Consider the following 21038-nt stretch of genomic DNA (forward strand, 5'->3'; position numbering starts at 1 on the left):
CATATAAGGAGCATCCGCTAGTTGGTCCGCTCTGTGGAAAACCCATGATGCGTGGGCGCGCTCGGGCTACTTCCTGTTGCCATATTTGCTTCAAAAAATTTCGTCATAGCCAATAACCTCACATGACATGAGCGCGTCAAACTTCCTTTGCCCATTTACGGATTGTATCCAGCTGTTTTCGCGTAAAACGTACAGCACCATTTTATCGAACAGATTCCCAGGTGTTGTTGAAATGTTGCTTTCCCAAAGGGGTTTCTTTTTTTCTGAATTCAGTCCACATTCAGTTTAGTGTTTGGTGGAAGGAACTATAAAACTACAGAGTGAATGTTGAATGTGAGACATATGCTAATGGACTTCTTTTATTCATACAGCATAACGAAATGTCAAAAAAGGGCACTCAAACTCAGTTTCTAGGTTGCAGATTGTGTGAAGAAAGGCTGCATAAGCAAACATTTCTCTGTGGTTAGAGCTTAGTAAAAGCTCCCAATAACCACCCATGGTCTGCATGTTAATACACAATAGCCTGATACAATAAAGAAAGAGTTCATTGAGTTATTTTGAGGTAAGAGTCTCGCTGTAAGAGAAAATCTATATATCCACTCGGCTCCAGTTTAACAGTAAGTGTTGTGCAGTGTTGGCTGCAGTAAACATTTGCAAGTCCTGTGCCTTAAAAATTTAAATTTTATTAGACATTGACTATTTATTTTCCCAAAATGTAAATTGTTAATTTGAATATATTTTTTTACATAATGTTGGATTAAGGAAAGACCATTTTTAGTCGAAGTGTACTCGCTCCAGAAAGACTGCAGTTAGAGTGCATTATGATAAACACTACTATGTACAATGTGGCTCTCAATTAGGTGGCCTCACCAGACTTCCAAGGGCTGCAAGAAGTCTTAAAAATCTTATTAAAAATAATAAAATGAACAAATATTTTAAAAGCATTAATAATAATAACTTTAAAATGCTAAAACTGTTACATGGCTAAAATTATTTTCTTATTCAGTACAAGTTTTTTGGGGAAAACAAGACTATTTTAATCTCATTATTTCTTGTTTTAAGAAAAAAAAAAAAAACATCTTGTTTTAAGAAATAACTTTTTTTTTTCCAGAAAATAAGACACATATTAAGTTTATTTTTCTTACTCTATTGCCAGATCTTTTTTCCTTCTTGTTTTAAGCAACATTTTGATGTATTTTTCAGAAAACAAGTCTTCAAATCTCACGTTATTTTGCTGTGTATGTATGTATGTGTATATATATATATATATATATATATATATATATATATATATATATGTGTGTGTGTGTGTGTGTGTGTGTGTGTGTGTGTGTGTGTGTGTGTGTGTGTGTGTGTGTGTGTATATAAGATAACTATAGAGAGAGAGAGAATTAACACAAAGAGTCAAAGACACAATCCTTTGTTACAAACTTTTATTAAGATATTCAGCTGTATCCTTTGACTTTTCTCTTACTCATTTTTTACAGTAGTTAATGTGCAATTACTTTTGATAATATTGGGTCACAGTTAGGGATTCACAAAGTTATTGGCACTTTGAACACAGACAGAATGGAGTGGATGAGCACTGGCGTTACAGGGTCACTGCATGAGCACAGCTGGGTATGGGTTACAACTCATGCTGAGAGTGCACAGCTAACAATCAAACTTCATTAGTGCTTCTATGTAATATACAGTATATAGATTTGTATAGGGATGTATTCATAGAAAGTGAGACACTGCATCGTAAAAAAAGGTTCACAACCAGTTTGTTGTTTTGAGTGTTCAAGCGAGCTGATGTCACCCCCCATCCTGTCTGTATTTCTCTGTAATTCGTGATACTATGTCCGAACGCCAATTTGTCCGGCTGTCACACGTTACTTTACCAAAACATTTGCAAATTTGGGTTATAATCATCATCATCATCGTCGTCGTCGTCTCATTTCAGGGAAAGACTGAAAGCAGAGTGTTGGGGTGTGCTGGAAGAGAACGCAACACGCAGAGAAAGAGGTGAGAGGATCTTTATGTGGTATGTCTGTTATTTAGAGTGGAATAGCAGTGCTGCATTCTGGGTAAAGAGGCTTAGGTTGACAAAAAACATAGCGAAAACTGCAAGCCAAAGGAAAACCTGTAAAATACAGCCAATCCGTCGCTCCAGAACAGACGGACCCAGTTTCTGCTTTTTTGCAGAGAGGAGAGACAGTCACCGTTTATAAAAGAGTTCAATTTTTAATACATCGCTCCATATTCTCTCTGGCATGCTGTCAGCGATCCATCTTCAAGGTTACAAATACACAATGATCTACAATGCACAGTACCCCAACAAACTGTGTTACAAGGAATAATGACAAGACTTATGGGCAGTTAAACTCTCACGCTCTTTCTCCACCCACTCAGGCGTCCACCATTTGCTCTCTGCACTCCGCGACACAGTCAGACTGAATTGCAAGATGCTGAGGAGTACGTCTATGAACGCAAACTCCAGAAAAAGGTGCTTTACTCGGGCACAGAGAGCAGACAGATAGGCGGCGTGATATGGACATCCCGGCCTTTTTTGATCAACACTGGTCCCTTCATTCCCACTTTTATACCAGGCGAGGCTAGGTAAAGAAAAAATCCTTTCAAGGTGAAGTGTGTAATTTAAAACAGAATCACAAAAATGATGATTTTGAACTTACGCCGTGGGTTGATGCTCTTTTGGGCTGGTTGTGATGCTCAAACAAACAGAGCAACTTTTTGATAGCGCCACAGAGCCACAGTGTTATGCCTTTTTGGGGGTAAATAAAATAAAAATCAACCTTCAAATGGCTTACTTGTAGTATTTTAACATTGAAAAAAAATTACACACGTCACCTTCAACTTCCTAGTAAGCGAAAGACCTTTTTTTTGTGGCCACCAAGAGTCATCTTTCTCAGGCATGACACCCCCTGGTGTTGACTGTAAGTAGTAAATCTAAACTGCAGTAACAACACACAGACAGCCGGTGGCGCATGGAAACAGCGGTTCCTCTCCAGCGACGCATGCAGCATATGTGATCTGTGCCATCAAAATGGAGGACGCATAAACACTGGCACAGTCATAGCCGGCGAGAGGAGAGAGAGAGAGGAGCACCGCTGCTCCGCGCCCCACCCAGATACACACGCAGTTCGTCTCCCGCAGTCCTCCTGAAAAGGCACCAGTGACCCAGCAGGCCTTTAACATCTAAAGAATAGCACACATAGCACCAGTACATCCCTCACCATGGCCCCCCACTTTCCCAGCACTTTAGTCGATAAAAAGAAATGAAAAAATACTCAGTACTCTATCATCAGTCAAACAACTCTATATTGTATCCTTAAAAAACTTGGCAAGTCAACTCTTTCACCTTGAATTAGTAGTAGTTGAAAAGTAAATACAGTACACGTGGTCTGCTAAAAGAATGGAGAAATAAAACGGAGAAGGAAATGGATGCATGCACGTTCCCAGATGTTGATTTCGCAGGCTTCTCAAATGTTATACATTTCTACACAACAGGCATTATTGTTTTCTGGTCCAAAAGAAAAAAAAAAAGAAACTAGGTCACCGGTCAGACCTGAACCAGACTGCATTTAAGTAGTAAACTTGCCAGGAGTTCACTTTATTTGCTACAACTCTTAAGCCAGAAAAAAATTAAAATAATAATAAAAAAAAAAAAACTACAATTTTCTGATATACAAACAGCAGGTAAGCCAGACTTGGTTATGCAAATAAAAGAAAAGAAATAAAAACATGAGCTAAAACAAGAGGGGTGAAAGACCTAATGTAAGCCATCAATTAAAAAGACGAGCGACCTGTTAAAAACATGGTCAAAATCTGTTCAACAGTCTCTTCGATATTTACATCAGTATTCAGCACGGCTGGCCGCGGACGCAGGGGTGCATTCTGTTCCGGGCCAGATACCGACACATACACATCCATGAAGTTTAGTCCAAAAACCATCAATTACACTCTACAAAAAAGGTGCACAATCCACCACTCTCCTCTACAAAAAAGGTGCAAAAAGCTCTAGTTCAGTCTACGAAAAGGTGCAAAGAGGTCCATTTCCTCTGTCATAAAGGGGGCGGCTACTGTATGTGTCCCAGGAGACCAGACGCGCGAAAAAACACGACTTACAAACACGCACGGCCTAATAACTCGGGCATGAAATATTAAAATAGCCTACAGTATCGAATTTCAGTTTTCACGAGGCATATGCGTTTAAAACCCATGTCTGAGCACACATTAAGACATCACATGCAATCCCATTCAAATCCCGATGGAAATTTGGGATATGCAAAAGTTCACGGGTTATGGCAAATTTTCAGACGGCCGAATTTCCTTAAAAGCATCCGTATGAGACGCCTCCGGCGTATAAACACAGAAACAAACATACCCTAAATCCCCGACTCAACACATCACCCACATGCAAACACACAGTGCCAACTATGTGCAAGGAATGTATACAGATGGTGACTTGTGCGGACACAGACATGCTTGCCTAAGCGAGCACAGACAGACACACACGCACACACAGCTGCCCAAACAGGGACATGGGCAACATGAAGAGACTTAATCATTCTGCTCCTCCTCTCCTGGGACACAGGCAATGTAAACCCTCCTCCGCTCCCAAACACACACAAAGTCAGGCCCGAACCTTAAGACAGTAAAGTGACTAACAATAAGAAGCACAACCTCCCTTCCCCCTGGGCTGTAAAAGCATGTTTGTGTGCGATAATGGGGGGGGGAAGAAAGCTAAAAAGGTTTACAGACTAAAAACACTTTGTTTTTATGTCCTACACAATTTTTCTTTTCTCTTAAAGGGATAGTTTATAACAATTCGGCCATAATTTACTCACCCTCGAGTCTTTTCAAACCCGTGTGAATTTATTTCTTCAGTGGAACATAAAAGAAGATATTTTTAAAAGAACACTTTTATGTGCATACAATGAAAGTCAATGGGGTCCAAAACAACACTGAACCCCACTGGCCTTTCACTGAATGAAAGAAAAAAAAAAAACACTTTTCTTTAGTGTTTGGACTGAGATAGGGGTGAAGAAATTATGACAGAATTTACATTTCTGGATAAACTACCCCTTTAATCTGCGAGAGACGCAAATTGTACATCACTGGTCAAAACGGCCAATCGAATTCAGCTATGATCGTGATCGAGATACAAGCCAAGCACCAACTCTTTGAAATGAAAGATAATCCTTATGCAAAAATAGTCCTTATTTTTCTCACCATTTCCATTTAAAGCCCAACAACAAGGTGTCTCTTGAGAAACATTTAAGAAAAAAATAAAAAGGTTTAAAAAATTAAAACACAAAAAGAGATTTTAAAACAATCCCTCTCTCTCGAGCTCTAAAGGTGCGAGCAGATAAATATATTTTTATCCTTTACAGTCCTTAATCATCTTTCATCAACTCTGGATTCATATAAATCACAAACAGTGGAACAAGTAGAAGGGGAAAGGAGAAAACGGCGACATTAAAAACAAAGAACGTGGCAGACTAAGATCCCACATATATTTTGGGAGGAATGGAAGGAGAGGAGGATATCAGATTCTTTCCGTTTTAGACAGAACGAGAGACAGAATATGCCACCTACTTCTCTTTCTCCTCTCCTCCCTCTCTACTTTCTCCATCTGCTGTTCCTTCAGATCTTATGACAGGCATTTTTCCTGTCTCTCTCCTGGGCCAAATACAATCGGCTAGTCTGACATAGCCAGGTGCTACAAAATCACAAATACATTCAAATTCAGTAGAGTGAGATCAGGGAACCTCGGACCTCCCGTCGCAAGAACTTTTCCTGGTCCTAATTACGCATTCCTATAGCATCGGTGACTAGATTTACTTGCCGAGCATGGAGGCAAAGGGGATCTTCTGTGCAAAAGAGGGTTATTCAGCAAAAACAAAAATGATTGAAAAGAAAATGGCGCCCCTGGCATCAACCCCTTGTGTTCCTCCCGACGCTAGACCGTGCAATCTCCTCCAATCCCCTACCCGACTCTCCCTTTCCCATCCCAGGCAGAAGCAGCAGAGCCCAGAGTCACGCAGCGGGGTGGGAGGCGGGTAGGAGGTGGGGCGGCAGAGGGGATGGGGCAGGGCTTTCCTCGCAGGGTCGCTCACTGAAACAAAGTGCCGTTGTCTCCGCCCACACCCTGCAGAGACTCGCCCGAGGATCCTCCGGTCTCCACCGAAGCGCCGCCCTCCAGGCTTGCCGTCTCGAAGGCAGGCTCGCCGCTGAGGCCGTCTGCTTCCATCTTGATGCTGTCGGGGAGGAAATTGGCATAGGCATCGCCCTCCGCCATCAGTAGCTTCAGCTTGGGGATCCAACTCTTCCTCACCACGCGCCGAGCGTTAGTGCACATGTCCGCCGCGATGGCATTCATCTCGCTCTCCTTAAAGCTGGTGGCAAAGTTCTGGCAGTAAACTGTTGACATAAGAGAAGAAGACATTTCTAAAGGCCCGATCACACCAAGAACCATAACTATTACAGATAACTTTCAGCATCCGCACCATAACTTTCTGTTTATTAGAAGCATGTGCTCAGGTATGTCCGGGTGGATTCTGATTGGCTGTCAATGTTTTAATCATTCATAAGCTGGATAAAAAGTGATTCTGAACGGGTTTACAACAATATCATTCGTCTTTGTCATTGTTGCAGAGTGGACTTCCCCTTTCTCGCAGAATTAGATTATCAAAACTTTATAGTTGTAGTTATCAACAGTACGAATTGGAATCACTAAAAGACCCACAACATGATATTATCACAATTCAATATTTTTGCAATTTTAAACATTTTGCAATATACTGAGTAATGCGATAACATACTGTATATCAAAGCCCCTTTCAAGGAAAGTCTGTTCGCTCGGCGGCCATATTTGCAATGCCTCCAGACAGCTCATACAAGGCCAAGTCCTATCTAAATGAAAGGGGGAATCCTGAAATCTCAAAACTGCTTGCTGAACTCATTCATATTTCAAATCAGCAACAAAATCTGAAATGAACTACCCCATGAATGCTGTTCTTATGCTCAAATAGTGTTTAAAAAGCTTATTTATCGGCTAGACCAGCCCATGCGCATGTGTAATCATAGCGCGCTATACCGGTACTGGAAAAATACCGGTATATATTATATTTCAAACGGTACGATATCATAATTTTGTTCAATTCGGTATTTCATACGCTGCTGTTACGAAGTGCACCTGTATGTGGCAGTGGTTCCCAAATGCGCAACCGGTAAATGTGACAACAGAACAACGCGATGGATCAAACAGACGAAACTCTAAACGCACCCGAAATGAATAAATAAAGAGAACAGTAGAAGTGAAATATGGCATTACTTTGCATACAAAACAGATGACAAAGGTGAACGTTGCTATAAATCATGTGTCGCCACAGGAGGCAACACATCAAACATTTTTAAGCATTTGTCGCTTGCTCTTCCTGATCTTTTCAGATTAATTAAGAGATCGACAGGTGAGTTCATTTATAAATTCAGATTTAATTTTAACTTTTATTTACAACTGATCAACGTACATACAGATGTGATATACAGTAAGCTCAAATGTGAAAGACGACGTGAAGTTTTGGTTACGTAATACGCACTTGCATTTCATACAATCGAATATTAATTGAATTAAGCAAGAGTTTTGCTATATTAATTTTGAGATTTATATTTAATGCTTTTTCTTTGGCTGAGTCTGAAATCTAAAATCAATCTGAGAGAGAGAGAAATAATAACGTGATTTTGAATATTACTTTGACTGTTAAAATAACACTTTACAACAAAGCAACATTTGTTCCATTAATTGTGCTACTTCAGTTTTTTTTTTTTTTCTTCAAACTCGGCCAAAATGTAACCCATGTTCCCGGTAGGTTTTTTGTTACATTTTGAGACATTTTGTTTGCACTATGTGTTTGCACTGAAAAGATAAGGAAATTTGAATATATTATTATTCGGATTAAAGCCGTACATTCAAGCTTCCTGCGTTTCTGCCGCTGCCTCACAAGACGAAATATAATACTACAGTGAAACCGTGACTGTAAGACAACATCTGTATTGCAAACTGTATTGCTGTTACTGTTGTTTTTAACTTAGGCATAACAACGCAACCACATTACCATAGAAACCAATGCACATTCCATGAAAACGAAAGAGTGCTTATGGACACACAAATCGGATATGAACAGTTGTGATACGCTTTGTGGACAGTCAGTTATTCAAATCAGATTCCATCCGGATATGCACAAAATCGGATTTGGGCTGACAGTCTGAACGAGGCTTTAGACATGACAGGGTGGACGCAGCATTCATTTGTAGATAATATTGCTAAAAACTAAAATGAATGGGGGAGGTATAAATGTGATTGAGGATGTAATTAGTAAGGGATAATCAACGGTTAGCTGTGCATTAAACGATTTGAATGCACGACGTGGAGGGTGGTTGCCTCCGCGAAGTGCATTCAAATCGTTTAATGCACAGCTAGCCGTTGATTATCCCGCTTATGCCATGGTCATTTGCCAGCATTCACATATTAAATGACACGCAAAAATCATCCATTTAGCCTAGCTAAGTAAATCGGAAATGTCTCACTCTGTATTACTATTCAACTGTACTGTGTTTACTATGGTTACCAATGCTTATAGGAAGCGCATTAATATAGAACGTGATTAAACTGACCTGGTAGTTCCTGTGCAATTAAACAAATTTAATCAACACCTGCCAGCCAATCAGAATCGAGTATTCAGACAGACCATGGCATATTGTTATTTATTATTATTATATATATTTTTTTAATAACCCTGTTTAGGAAAGGGACATCATACCTTTCAGAAAATATAATTTGCATCTTAATTTTGCAATGAAAACGTATTTAACAATAATGTATATGTCCATGACAGGGTGGACATATCTAATGGTTTATGCTTCGAATAATGGCCCATAAAAAAATAAATAAATAAAAAAAAAAAAAAAAAAAGAGTGTGGGAGCTCAGCTAATATGTTTTTATAGTACTTGAGTGTCTACTATTTATGATATGACAAAGCTAAAGGGAAATTAATACCAAAATTTTTGAGTATTGTGAGGGTTGAAAGGCACTCTATGGTGATATTGACCCATATACTATAACATTAAAAGACATTTCTTTTAAATGCATAGCACAGTAATGAAGGCAGCAACATATGACAGATAGAACAGAACAAAAAAGACTATTAATAATCTTTCATTGTATCATTCGAAAGGGTATGGCTCCAATACAGCGTGGCACAAAGCGCTTATGCGCATCCCGTGCACAGAACGATGCGCTTGAAGCAACATGGATTCACAGCGCGCAGCATAGAAACAAAAGGGATATTGATGTGTTGTGTATTATATCTGTGCAACATTTTATTCAGCCTTTTCTTTTAACAGTTTTAAATCTCAGTTATTGTGCGTTCTTGAAGAGAGTTTCATCGTTGTAGTAACCGAACGCGACACGCAGTTTGAATGCTGAATGGAGGATGACAGACAGCTTCTGCAGCTGAGAGAAGATTTTACGTGAACTTGACTTAAATATTCATCTATTCTGTACCTCACATTAAACTATGAAACGGCTTCAGAACACTTAAAATATAGTGCACGAAAACTTTATGGTGCTTTATGTTTTTGTGCCTTTCGTGGAGCTTAACAATAACACAATAGTATACGCACAATATCGGATTTGGATCGGTCTCGTCTAACCGATACCCGATCCGGCAGAAAATGCCAGTATCGGAGCCGATACCGATACCGAGTATCGGATCGATGCATCCCTAATCACAACAATACTATGAAAGTAAAAAGCTAGCAGCAGCTGTCTAGTTATCAACATTCTTCAAAAAAAATCTTTTGTGTTCAACAAAAGAAAGAAAGAAATCATCAGGGTGAGAAATGATGACAGAATTTGGATTTTTGGATGAAAAAAATAGAGCAGGAACTCACACTTGACTGCGTGCAGCACTCGGCTGTCCAGCGGCTTACGGCTGGGGTCATTGGTGGAGGAACGGATGCCGGTACCACAGCTGTTTGCCAGAGTACTCCTGTACATCATACAGAAACAGAAAGTTAGACGTCATACAGTGTCACTATTATGGAAGATGTCTTTAACGTTTCCCAGACTCACCTGTCGAAGAAAGCAGCCAGCAGCCTCCTCAGAAGGACTTTGTGTCTGGTCCCCGCACTGACGTGACAGTTCATCAGCTGTGCTCGTGAGATGTACACACTGGTGCCTGTCGACAATATACGTGAATCTCACTTTAAAAAGGTGTGAAACTTCATTCGTATTCATGTCCTCAAGATATATAAGCAGATACATATTGAAAGACTGACAAATGCCTTATGACTCATCGATTTGCATGAATGCATAGAAGTCCCAAAAATGAATGCTAAATGAATGAATACTAATCACACAAAGCTCAGAAAGAAATTCAGCTTTCCTTATTACTGCTAAAGATCATTTCATGTGTTAGTGCTAACAGTGACTTGTGAAGTTTAAAGCTGACTGTTGTATTAACAACTGTTTTTCTATTTACGTAGCTTTTCTACGCCAATGCCTTCATTAAATATGGTTGTTGTTCTACTGCATCCATCTGTGTGATCACTCATGCAGTGTCGTGCTCACTGCAGATACTCTTTAAATGCAACTTATCAAATACAGAATATTGCTCCAGATAAAAAGTTTTGAATAGGTAAGATTTCATTCTTTTGAAAGAACTCTATAAAGCTCACAATGACTGTACAAGAAAATAGTTAAAACAATAATATTGTGAAAACTTATTTAAAATAACTGTTTTCTATTTAACATTTTAAAATGTCATTTATTCCTGTGATGGAAATAAGTCAAAACAGACGTTGGTCATTAGAATTTCAAAAACAAATCCTACTGCCATGCGAGGTGGTGGTGGTGGGGGGGGTTACTAAAACTAATTCAAAAGCTTATTTTCTTGCTCTTAATTAAACATTTTTGTCTCATTTCCATTTTTGCTTTTCACTCCTCCAGCGCTTTGTATTTGTTCATCTTTTAATGACTTTCTGATGACAATTCTTTTTCCAAAGACCTTTATCGTTGGTCTTCTCGTCTGTTTCAATTCCTCATTTCATTTTCCACTTTATATTGCTTCATGTCTGGTCTTGTTCGAACACTTGCTTTTATCGTATTTGTAAAGCATGTTTATATATGCAACTGCTGTTTAAATAAAGTTCCAGCGATTAGCGGAATTCCTCTGTTATGTGCACTGAACAGATCCAGTCAGACGGCTCAGAGTCACTTAAGGCCATGCTTTACAGCTCACAAAAGCCTCCACTACCCTACAGTCACTCAACAAAACCTGTTCTACACATTTGACCTATCAATCACCACACAAGATCATTTGCTTTTCATGGGCTATTGACCATGACTCAGTTGTATGATGCCGGTTATCCTCCCTATTGGACTCGTCTATAGATTAATTTTCACATTGTTTTCTCAGCAGATGTTTTCCTAAAATCTATACAGGATGATATGACGATGGTTTGAACAACAAAAGAATGGTTTATTCCACTACAATACACCTTTGACTGAAGATACTTTGGTTCATCTGTTGCGTTTTGTTAATGAGCAGGTACAGTGATTAGACTCGGACCTGAAACTAGCTCCAGTTTCTCTGCAGGGTCACCTTCCTCATAAAGTTTAGGGTGACAGCGGTTGCCGATCTGAGCGATGAGCTCTGCGGGGAGAGAGGCAAGATCCTGTCGGCCGCGCATCCTGGGCCGCGTCTCTGAGTGGTCCGGCAAGGCCTCCACACGTTCACCTGCTGAGAAAGGGAACGAAGTTTATGAAGAGTAGAGAAAGCGTGAAGACAAAAACGTGATCTCCGTGCACGCAGTCTAGACAGCCGTGAAGATTAAACCAGTACTCAAGTCTTTTGACTCTCAAAAACAGACAGATAATACAGAGCTCTTGGGACCAAGACTAATAAAAGACCTGTGAAATCCAAAGGCATCAGAACACATTCGGTTTTCATGCCGTATGAGAGAAGATAAGAAGAACTTCTGATAAAATATTCATGAGCTCCAAACAGTTCAAGAATTTAACAAAAAGTGTGAATTTAGCTATAATGATATTCCTATTTAAGAAGCACAAAAGAGAGTAGACAATAGTTAACTTGTTAAAATGGGAACCAAAAAAGCAAGATGCTGTATACATTACAATACATACAGGATCAAAGGAAGTGCTAATTCAAAACTTTAAAATGAAAATTCTATTCTGCCATCATCAAACCTGTATGATTTCTGTTTTCTTCAGTGGAACCAGATGAAGACATTTTTATTTACAAAGTAATAAAGTTTATTTACAATGCAATCATGAATAGGGAGTGGAGCTGGCTTTTTGTGTCTTTATTCACCGAAAATGGTGAAAGTTGATGGGTGTAGCAGTAATGTTTAATTTGTAAATTAATCACTCTTTTTAAGGAATCTGTTGATCCAGTTCACAAAACCGGTTTGAATTACTCAAATGAACTGGACTGACTCACTGATCACAACTGTTAAGGAAAAGACTGTAACTGAATAATAACTCAGTTGCAAAAAAAAAGTAGCACCAGACATTTCGTCTGTATTGTGACATGCATTCTAGTGTAACAAATTATCGAAATGTAGTAGGCTTGGGGACTTTGTTCTCTCCAGCAGTTGTTGATTGAATTATGAGATGCGGGAGCTGAAATCAACTACATATGTCACCAGAGAGAAGTCTTTTTCGTTTTCCTGAAAGAACGAGTTATGACAATTTGATGAATAACTAAACATATGCATGGACGAATTGTTCAAAATAAGTAATATTAGGGGTGGGCGATATGGATAAAAATATCATATCACGATTTTATCACAATTCTTTGTCATGTTGGTTTTACTATTTTGCAAGTTGTCTGAGCATTACAGCCAAACTAATTTCCCTATTATAAAGACAAAGCCTTTCAAGGTTAAAAAAAAACAAGAATGGCAGATATTTAGGCCAAAGTTGGCGAAGGTAAAAATCTTTGTCATTATTTCATCTTTCTTATTAAAAAATAAGAACAAAGATACACATTACAAATACACATAATATACAAATAAAACAAACAGTGCTTTATTTTCAGGTACAATAGATGTATTTAGCAGGAGCATTCAAGAAACTGAATGAACAAATACAAAAATAAAACACTATATAGACTGATTCATAAAGCAACTGTATTAAAGTTTTTCAGTCAAGAGTAGTGAGTGATTTTTCTCTTTGTGTTTTGTTGTTTTATTAACGTTAAACAAATAGTTCACCCAAAAATTAAAATTCTGTCATCATGTTTTATTTTTATACCATCATTTACTCAAAAGGTGTTTTAAACCTGAGTGCGTTTCTCTCTTCGGCTGAACATAAACGCTATTTTGAAGAACGTGCGAATGAAACATTTAACCGGCAAGGCTTGTATGCAAATAATGTGCTTTTGCAATCGCGAATAAGTGCAGTGTCCTGTCAGAATAACTCTACCGCTGTATGTTGTGTTCTACAGTATATAGAGAAGGAGGCGCCGGAACTGTAATTGATAGAATGTGCGCTGTAGCACGATACTACAATATTTCTTCAAAAGCAGATCGTGGAGAGATTAATGTCCACATATCGCACACCCTAAGTACCATGCATCTAAAAATACATATAGTAAAATTTCATGTCGACATTTAATCGAAAATTTCAGTCAATTTCTCACAAAAAGCTATCACATGGCTTCAGAAAACGTGAGTTATAGTGCACGAGTCACATGGACAACTTTTATGGAGCATTTGCATCTTTTTTGAAGTTTAAAAGCTCCAGTCTGCATTCACTGTAATCCCATGGAAAAGACAACAAGCACATTGTTAAAATTTCACCATCTCTTTTCCAATTGAAGATGACACACAAGTTTAGAACAACATGAGGTTGAGTAAATGATTTCAAGCATTTCATCACATGCAGCAGTGCGGTGGACTCACCTGTAGCACCCACGTTGAGCATGCTGTACATGGTGTACATGTTGCAGATCTGCCTGTACTGCTCTTCAGTGCCATCATCCACTGCCTCCTCTTCTTCCTCATCATCATGGTAAGAGATGGGCGAATCACTGGCGTAGGCACTCAAAGTACCGGGGCTGGTGCCTTCAGGGGTGGCACTGCTTGTGCCGTTACCATTGGTGCTTCCGCCTCCACCGTGACCCCCTGTGCCCATTCCAAGACCCATACCAAGTCCCATGCTACCTTGTTGCTGAATGGCACTTCCACGTGCCATTTCTTGGGAAAAGCGAGCTGCCTTCCTCATCCCTCCTCCTCCGGTCGCCCCCGAGCCTCCGCCACTTTCCCGATTGCCTCCTTCCCAAAGCCGCTTGGCCACCGGCGTGCAAACCACCGAATACGGTGAGGCCTCCGGCTGCTCTGTCTTCACGCGAGAGACGAGGGGCAACGGGGTCAAGCAGGAAGTGGGTCGACTGGCCGCTGTAGCCACCACCCCACCACCGCCGTTAGCCGCAGCACCCGCCGACGTCTGGGTAACAGGGCTCTGAGGCTCCGACGGAGGGGTTTCTTCAGTATGGAGGCCCTGTGAGTCACAGCTGGGCGAGCTGACCTTCAAGAAGAACTCCGTGCCCTTTTCCATAATCTGCTGGATCTGGAGGAAGCCGGCCGTGTACATGAGCAGAAACTGGTCTCCGACGTTCATGCTGAGGCGGCCGGTGTAGCAGAAGGCCAGGATCTGCTGAAAGCTCTGCGGCTGTACGGCCGGGGGCAACTCCACCACCGTAGGGGTTTTGCTGCCCGCACTGCTGTTGAAAAGGTCACGGAAGTAGGAGCTGCTGGCCGCCAGCACGGCGCGGTGGGCTTTAAAGGTGTGGCCTTTCACCACCACCGACACGTCGCAGTACAGCCCCTGCAGCCGCTGCTCGTTCAAACACTCCAGGACATTGTTGCCGAAGTTTGGGATCGCCATCTGAAGGGTCTGAGCCATGGCGCTATGGCCAGCACCACCAGAGAAATCTGAGCAGCACCAGAGGAAGAGAAGGAGGGAAAGACAGATGGAAGAGAAAGAAAGAGATCTTTGTCAGCAGCATTCTCTCAGCAGCACAGTAGTTCAGCCCTGAAGACTCATTGCAACCATCATTTGCTTTTAAAGCAGTAAAATCCACTGAATCCCACACAATTTATTGCAAAGACACAGACGGCTACCGGCAACAGACTGTTACATTAAAAGGTGAAATGTATAAGACTCCAGGGACGAGCCTGTGGGCACCTTCAGCAGAGCGGCCTAGAACATGCAAACTCTGAAAAATAATAGGGGGGTTGGCGAGCCGCCTCTAAAATCCTGTGAGCGGGATGTGACTGCTAATCTGAATGAGATGGTGATTCAGCTGAGACAGAGATAAAATGGCACTCTTTACAGTACTACAGCAGGGAGGGAGAGAGGGGGAGAGCACCAGAGAGATACTAAACCAGTGATTGAGGTCATAGTTGAGGAAGAGGGTGGAAAACAATGGGCTTTGACTGACACTGCAGTCAGTCTTATTACTGCTAAATGTGACACCATGAGCAAAGCCATCATTACAGCGCACAGCCGTGCTGCCGGGGAAATTCATTAGAAGCGGTTAACCTGTGCTTTCTACTATAAAATGGGCTGTCCAAAACTTTACTACAGAGTTTAAAACTGTGGTGCTTACAATTCCCTCCTTTTTAGGCAAAAAAATATGCTCATATTAGTCGGGGGAGGATTTTTGGCGAATCAGCAGAATGAGTGGCAGAACTTTTTGCGAAGGCACAGATTGACATTTTGCCATCAGCGCAAAAATCATGGCTTATTGTTTAGAAATAATTTGGTGAAGTAAAAACAGCCCTCAAATCATATCAGCTAAACCAACACGACAGTATAACACTGTGATGTGATATACTTCACACATTAAGATTAGACCGTGGTAGGCAGAACATCTGGGCACATGTTTCCCACACAAGCAATCACATTAAAAATCACTGAATCTGATCTGATCACACAGAACTAACAGGACGTTCGTGGTAAAAGAAGTACCCTCTTTGTCTGACTTCAGGCTCGCTCCCCCTCCCTTGCATGCACACACACAAGCCATAGACATCAGACAAAACGGCTTGTTTACAGTTGGCCAGAGAGCAGTGGCACACATACACACTGAGAGGCCCAGGGTTTATTTAAGAAGCTTTCCCTCGGGGTGGGGGAGGAGAGGGACACCTTAGGTATGGTTATCACAGTGTGCTAGGAGGGACATAAACTTTTAAAGACTTTATTCACAAGCCAATTTGCATTCTGCACATATGATACTTTCACAGTCAACATGCAATAACCAATGAGGTTGGAGCATCTATCACATGTACTTGTAAAAACACAGAAAAAAAGTAATCTCATTATAACTTCAATCTTATTTTACTAATGAATAATCAGGTATACTCCTGAAATTTCAAGCACTTATTGTCAATGACAAATTCTTTAATCTAAAGGGATAGTTGACCCAAAAAATAAGATTGTCATTATTTACTCACTCTCCACTTGTTCCAAACCTGTATGAGTTTATAGTCCCCAATGATTTTTTTTTTTTTTACCATAGTAATGGAAGTCAAAGGCTACTATCAACTGTTTGGTTGCAAACATTCTTCCAAATACCCTCTTTTGTCAAAAAAGAGAAACTTATACAGTTTTGGGACAACTTAAAGGTGAGTAAATGGTGACATTTAAACTATTCCTTTAATTATTTTGTAAATTCATGTCAAGTGGGCCACTTTTAGGCAGTCAAAATCAAAAAGTGGCCTGTGTTACCTGAACTCACCCTGAAAGTCAGTGGTTCTCAACCCGTGTAACTTCCAGGGGCCCCCACAGTCAAAGGTGCTTGTAATCCTTTTACTAATAGAAACTGTTGCTGTCAATATATTAAAATAATTCATGGTAATTCATCTAAAGATTTACACATTTGGTGATTTGAAGATTACCACATTGTGCCTTCTTTAAAGAAAGAAATAATAAATACATGAATCCGTTTCTTTGGTGCTACAGAACTTCTCTGCTTAACTAGCCTACAACTATTTTTTTAAAGGAAAGATAAGCAAACATAAGAAGAGTGGGGGGGAAAATGCCTCTACAGATGTTTTATGCATGATCGTTGAGAGAGGGAAAATAAAATCAATATTGTTCACCCAAGTTGTATGCTGCACTAAAAATTTTTAAATTTAAAAAAAAAAAAAAAAAACCTGTCTGAGTGACAGCTCGGCAGTACATGTGAAGTGATTTGCCATTAGAGTAACATGATACAATACGCTATTTATATTACATTTACACATACATTACAATATAGGTTCTATATACAGCATTTCAATTGTTAAAAAAAATCCTTAAATATAACATGATTGAGGCCCCTTAGGAAGTTTACAGAGTGCCCTAACGGCCCCGGGCCCCCAGTTGAGAACCACTAATACACAAAGCAAAAAGAAACATCTGAGCTTTAGAGTCCTATCTAATATTGTGATGGAAGTGCAGACTCAGCCATTGAACATACGCCGATACATAAACTAACACTAATCCAACAATGCAGAACAGTAAAGTAGAATATTAAAGAAAAACAAAGAGCAAACCTTTGGCCGCCAGACCTGCCAGTACAGCGGTGTAATGAGGCTGTGTCGGCGGCAGGCTAACCGTGTGTCAGTCAATCTGCCCGTCTGTCCGGAGTTCTCCCCTGGCACGGGCCGTGAGGGGGGTGAAGAACGATGGCAGAAGCGCCCGCTATGAGCCACTCTGTGAGAAATGCAGCACCTACATGCGAGCGAGCACAAACGCAGCGGGGGGAAGCGGCGCGACGCGACGCGCACGAAACGAGCAAGTTTGCCGCTCTTGTCCCGTCTTTGCCAATGTACCGCACCGAGAGCGAGCGTGCCTACATCCTCGGGCCTAGACGGGTCCGCCGAAACGAGGGTTCGCCCCGTTCTCCACGCCACTCCGATACAACGGCAACACTCAAGAATCAACAACGATTCAATGAGCAGCAGGTTTTAGCATCCCCAAAACACCCAAGTGCATACTTTTCAGTCCGCGGGATTTCAAAGTTAACGTTCCATGGCGATTTCGCGCTAGTTCGGATACCCCACCTTATCTTATTTCACAGACATCAACAGGTCATCCCGGGACAAATGCACGAACTGGGGGCGAGCCAGACTGAACCAGCGCTGACAGTAGGGGGGGTCAGCCAGACTCCGCCAATAAGAAAATGATTCAACTACTCCTCGCCACAACAACATCGATCACGCTCAAAGTGCCGTCTTCAGATCAAAAGCATAAATATAAGCCGTTTGGCTGACAGATTAAAAAAAATCCCGGAAATCGAGGTTTTAAATTAGCCAGATCTGACTCCGGAACATCTGCCAGCACGCGCGATCAGCCATGTCAGTGAGGTCGGTGAAGTGGTTAAACTTTTTGTTGGTACCATTAGTCTGTGCCCATCCCCCACCGCACACCTTCCCCAAAACAATGCCCCCCAAACATCTCAAAGCCACCGGATTTCGGCCAAAATGCCAGGACAGCCGCTCGCGCGCCGTCCTCGCGTGTCACGCAGCCTCGCGTAACGCGCCGCGCGGATTCAAAGGCGGGATACTCACCCCTTAGCTGGAGGCCGTTTCAAAGTGTTTCAATGGAGTCCGACGCGCTCGCTCTCCTTCACTCTCTCGCCTCGTCTGTCTCGCGCTGGAAACAGCCATTCATTGTGGGCATAGGCGCGGAGTCGATCACAGAGCCATCGAGCGCGAACTCTTTTTCCAGCGGGATGCGGAGCACAGAGTCACTGATCATGCATAGACTAGACATGACTCCCCATCGTCACTCAATCGCATGATCATCACAGGCGCAGCCTCAATGCCAGGAGACCTATCCAGCGTCGAGATGTATTTGCGCATAGGCTGGCACAGCAACAGCGAAAAGAGCCACCGCCTCGTTTCCATACGTGCGCAAAAAGTAGGCCATGCCTCTACGTCTCGCCAGACAGTTCTCCAATATAGAACGCCATGAACTCAGAACTGTACCGCGTGAGACGACGTGTTAACGGGGACATCAAATAACGTTTGCTTATATTGAATCAGCGTTTAGTGTTGGAGAATTGTACTGCGTTCAGCTTAGTTATGTGTGGCGTATTTGCCTTTTTCATTAAAATCCCTGCATAATTCATTTCAACAGCCCTACATTTAAAACAACCACTGACTATGTCAATGAGGCTGGTGGGCGATTCTTGATTAGAATTGTTTATCAATACATTTTTTTTTTTTTTTACGTGGGAAGCATGAAATACTCACTGTATGCTCGAATAATCCATGTAAGTTTGCCCGCACCGTGAACAAGGCCAACATCTGCAGGTCATATAAATCTATGTGTCTGAATCTACAGGGAAAACTATACGACCGCGTGACGTCACTTGCTGACCCTATAGATGTCCTTACATTACCCCGGTGAGCTACATTTCCAATTGCATTTTTTGCGTCTGAAAAACGTGCGCACGGGCTTCCGTAGTCACGATTTGTTGAAAGTGAAAACACTGGGTTGCCAGATTGGTGTATGTGTATTATTACGCTGCATTTTTTATTTATTATTTTTTTGGTCATACTTTTTTGTACACTTCTACAGGAGCCCTACAATCAGACCGGTATACCCTTATTGTATACTATTTTAAGTGATGGGGTTTACATTGGTAGAACACATTTTCATGTATGATTTGTATTCAGGTATAATTTTTGTTACTTTTGCGCCGAGCGCTGTAATTTATGACCCTGATACACATTATCTGTAGCCTTGATAACTCATGTGGTGTTTCACATAATTGCCACTTTATATAAACAGGATTAATGTGCTGAATTGACATTGTAAGAACTCTTTAAAAAAAAAAAAAAAACTACAAACATCTCAGTTCAGATTAATTTTTCAGCTTACAACCATATTACTGTAAATTTTAAAATGTAATATTTATAAATATAGTTTGACTATTTAATCTGTAATTTAATCTAATTTAATTCTGTTTAATTAAACTACATTTAGACATATCCAAAATTTAACTGACCATTTGTTAAATAAATAAACTTCAGGCCCCATGTTGTACCCATAGAGAAGACTGTAAAAATGTAGTAGCTTATTTCTGGAAAGTGATGTAAAATGTATATGTTGGAAAATTCAAACAAAACGTAGCACTGTCCTCTAGTGGCATTATTGCAGTATCTCAGGATGCAGAAAGTTTTATTTTCTCCTTTTGAGAAGCTCCAAGCCATTCACACCTTTATTTTATCCTATGCATTCTTACTGCATCTAATGCATGGCAACACATGGCCGCTTAAGAGTCTTCTTTTTGCTTGTCATTTACTAAATTACTCATTTAACTAAAGTCCATCACAGTGTTAGTCACATTTGAGCATGCCTTATCTCAGTCATATTTCATGCCTTATCCTACTGCATGTCAGAGAGCTTCAGTCATTATATTACATTATGTGTACTATGTATATTTTAAAACTATGTACTGTAATCATGCCTTTTTTATATAAAATATGTGATCGTGCCATTTGTATCAGATGTGTTAATTTATGCAAGTACATTTCTTTTATTGACTCACTATTTTAGTTTTGTGGCGCTTTTTAATGTTACTATTAATATTTCACCCCTTTAATTACTTTCGTAGTTCGGTCATATGCTATGTGTGTGCTGCTTTCATGTGAGAAGCAGCTTCCACCGTTTTTATGCGCTTTAGCATCTGCAGAAAACACTCACTAACAGTAAATTTGCCACCACTGCCGGCAGCTGCCGTGTGGCCGTGTTTGCTGCCGAAAATGACATCCATAGTTAATTCACAGCTTGAGCACAGATTGTCTGGAGAAAAGAGTCCTCAACTGACAGATGGCAGGGGTAAAGAGGGAAATCGCTTCAGTTGAGGGCAACCATATCACAGCAGAAGACGAACTGATTGATTACTGCTGCTCACCACTTGATGGCAGTACTTGTACATTAAAACTTCGT

The 21038-nt window shown here is 40.8% G+C and overlaps 2 protein-coding genes across 6 annotated transcripts in view; one reads left to right on the forward strand and one right to left on the reverse strand.

Moving 5' to 3' along the window:
* Nucleotides 1-1422: 1422 nt before the first annotated feature.
* On the reverse strand, nt 1423-19549 carry nacc1a (nucleus accumbens associated 1, BEN and BTB (POZ) domain containing a). Of its 4 annotated transcripts, none has more exons than XM_058768950.1 (6): nt 19337-19549; nt 13994-15025; nt 11638-11808; nt 10140-10245; nt 9959-10056; nt 1423-6426 (listed from the first exon to the last, which is right to left on the reverse strand). In XM_058768950.1, the coding sequence occupies exons 2-6, from the start codon at nt 14994-14996 to the stop codon at nt 6119-6121; spliced, it is 1686 nt and encodes a 561-aa protein (XP_058624933.1). In that variant the 5' UTR covers nt 14997-15025; nt 19337-19549; the 3' UTR covers nt 1423-6118. The 4 variants fall into 4 exon arrangements, with proteins under 4 accessions (XP_058624933.1, XP_058624934.1, XP_058624931.1 ...); XM_058768951.1 differs by lacking the exon at nt 19337-19549 and adding an exon at nt 18650-19225 and having other exon boundaries at nt 11638-11805; XM_058768948.1 differs by lacking the exon at nt 19337-19549 and adding an exon at nt 18650-19225.
* Nucleotides 19223-21038, forward strand: part of LOC131536191 (protein phosphatase 1 regulatory subunit 29) — a 110658-nt gene continuing 108842 nt past the window's right edge. For both annotated transcript variants that reach the window (XR_009269882.1, XM_058768946.1), the window contains exons 1-2: nt 19223-19356; nt 19428-19489. The gene's annotated coding sequence lies outside the window, so the exon portion shown is untranslated. The remainder of the gene's footprint in view (nt 19357-19427; nt 19490-21038) is intronic.

This window comes from Onychostoma macrolepis, chromosome 03 (genome assembly GCF_012432095.1).
Source record: "Onychostoma macrolepis isolate SWU-2019 chromosome 03, ASM1243209v1, whole genome shotgun sequence".
NCBI classification, from domain to species: domain Eukaryota; kingdom Metazoa; phylum Chordata; class Actinopteri; order Cypriniformes; family Cyprinidae; genus Onychostoma; species Onychostoma macrolepis.

Coding starts and splice junctions, on each gene's coding strand:
- nacc1a (XM_058768950.1), bottom strand. CDS start 14,996: ATGGCTCAGACCCTTCAGATGGCGATCCCAAACTTCGGCAACAATGTC. Junction 11,809..13,993: donor GCTCAACGTGGGTGCTACAG/GTGAGTCCACCG, acceptor TCCCTTTCTCAG/CAGGTGAACGTGTGGAGGCC. Junction 10,057..10,139: donor CTGGCTGCTTTCTTCGACAG/GTGAGTCTGGGA, acceptor TATGATGTACAG/GAGTACTCTGGCAAACAGCT.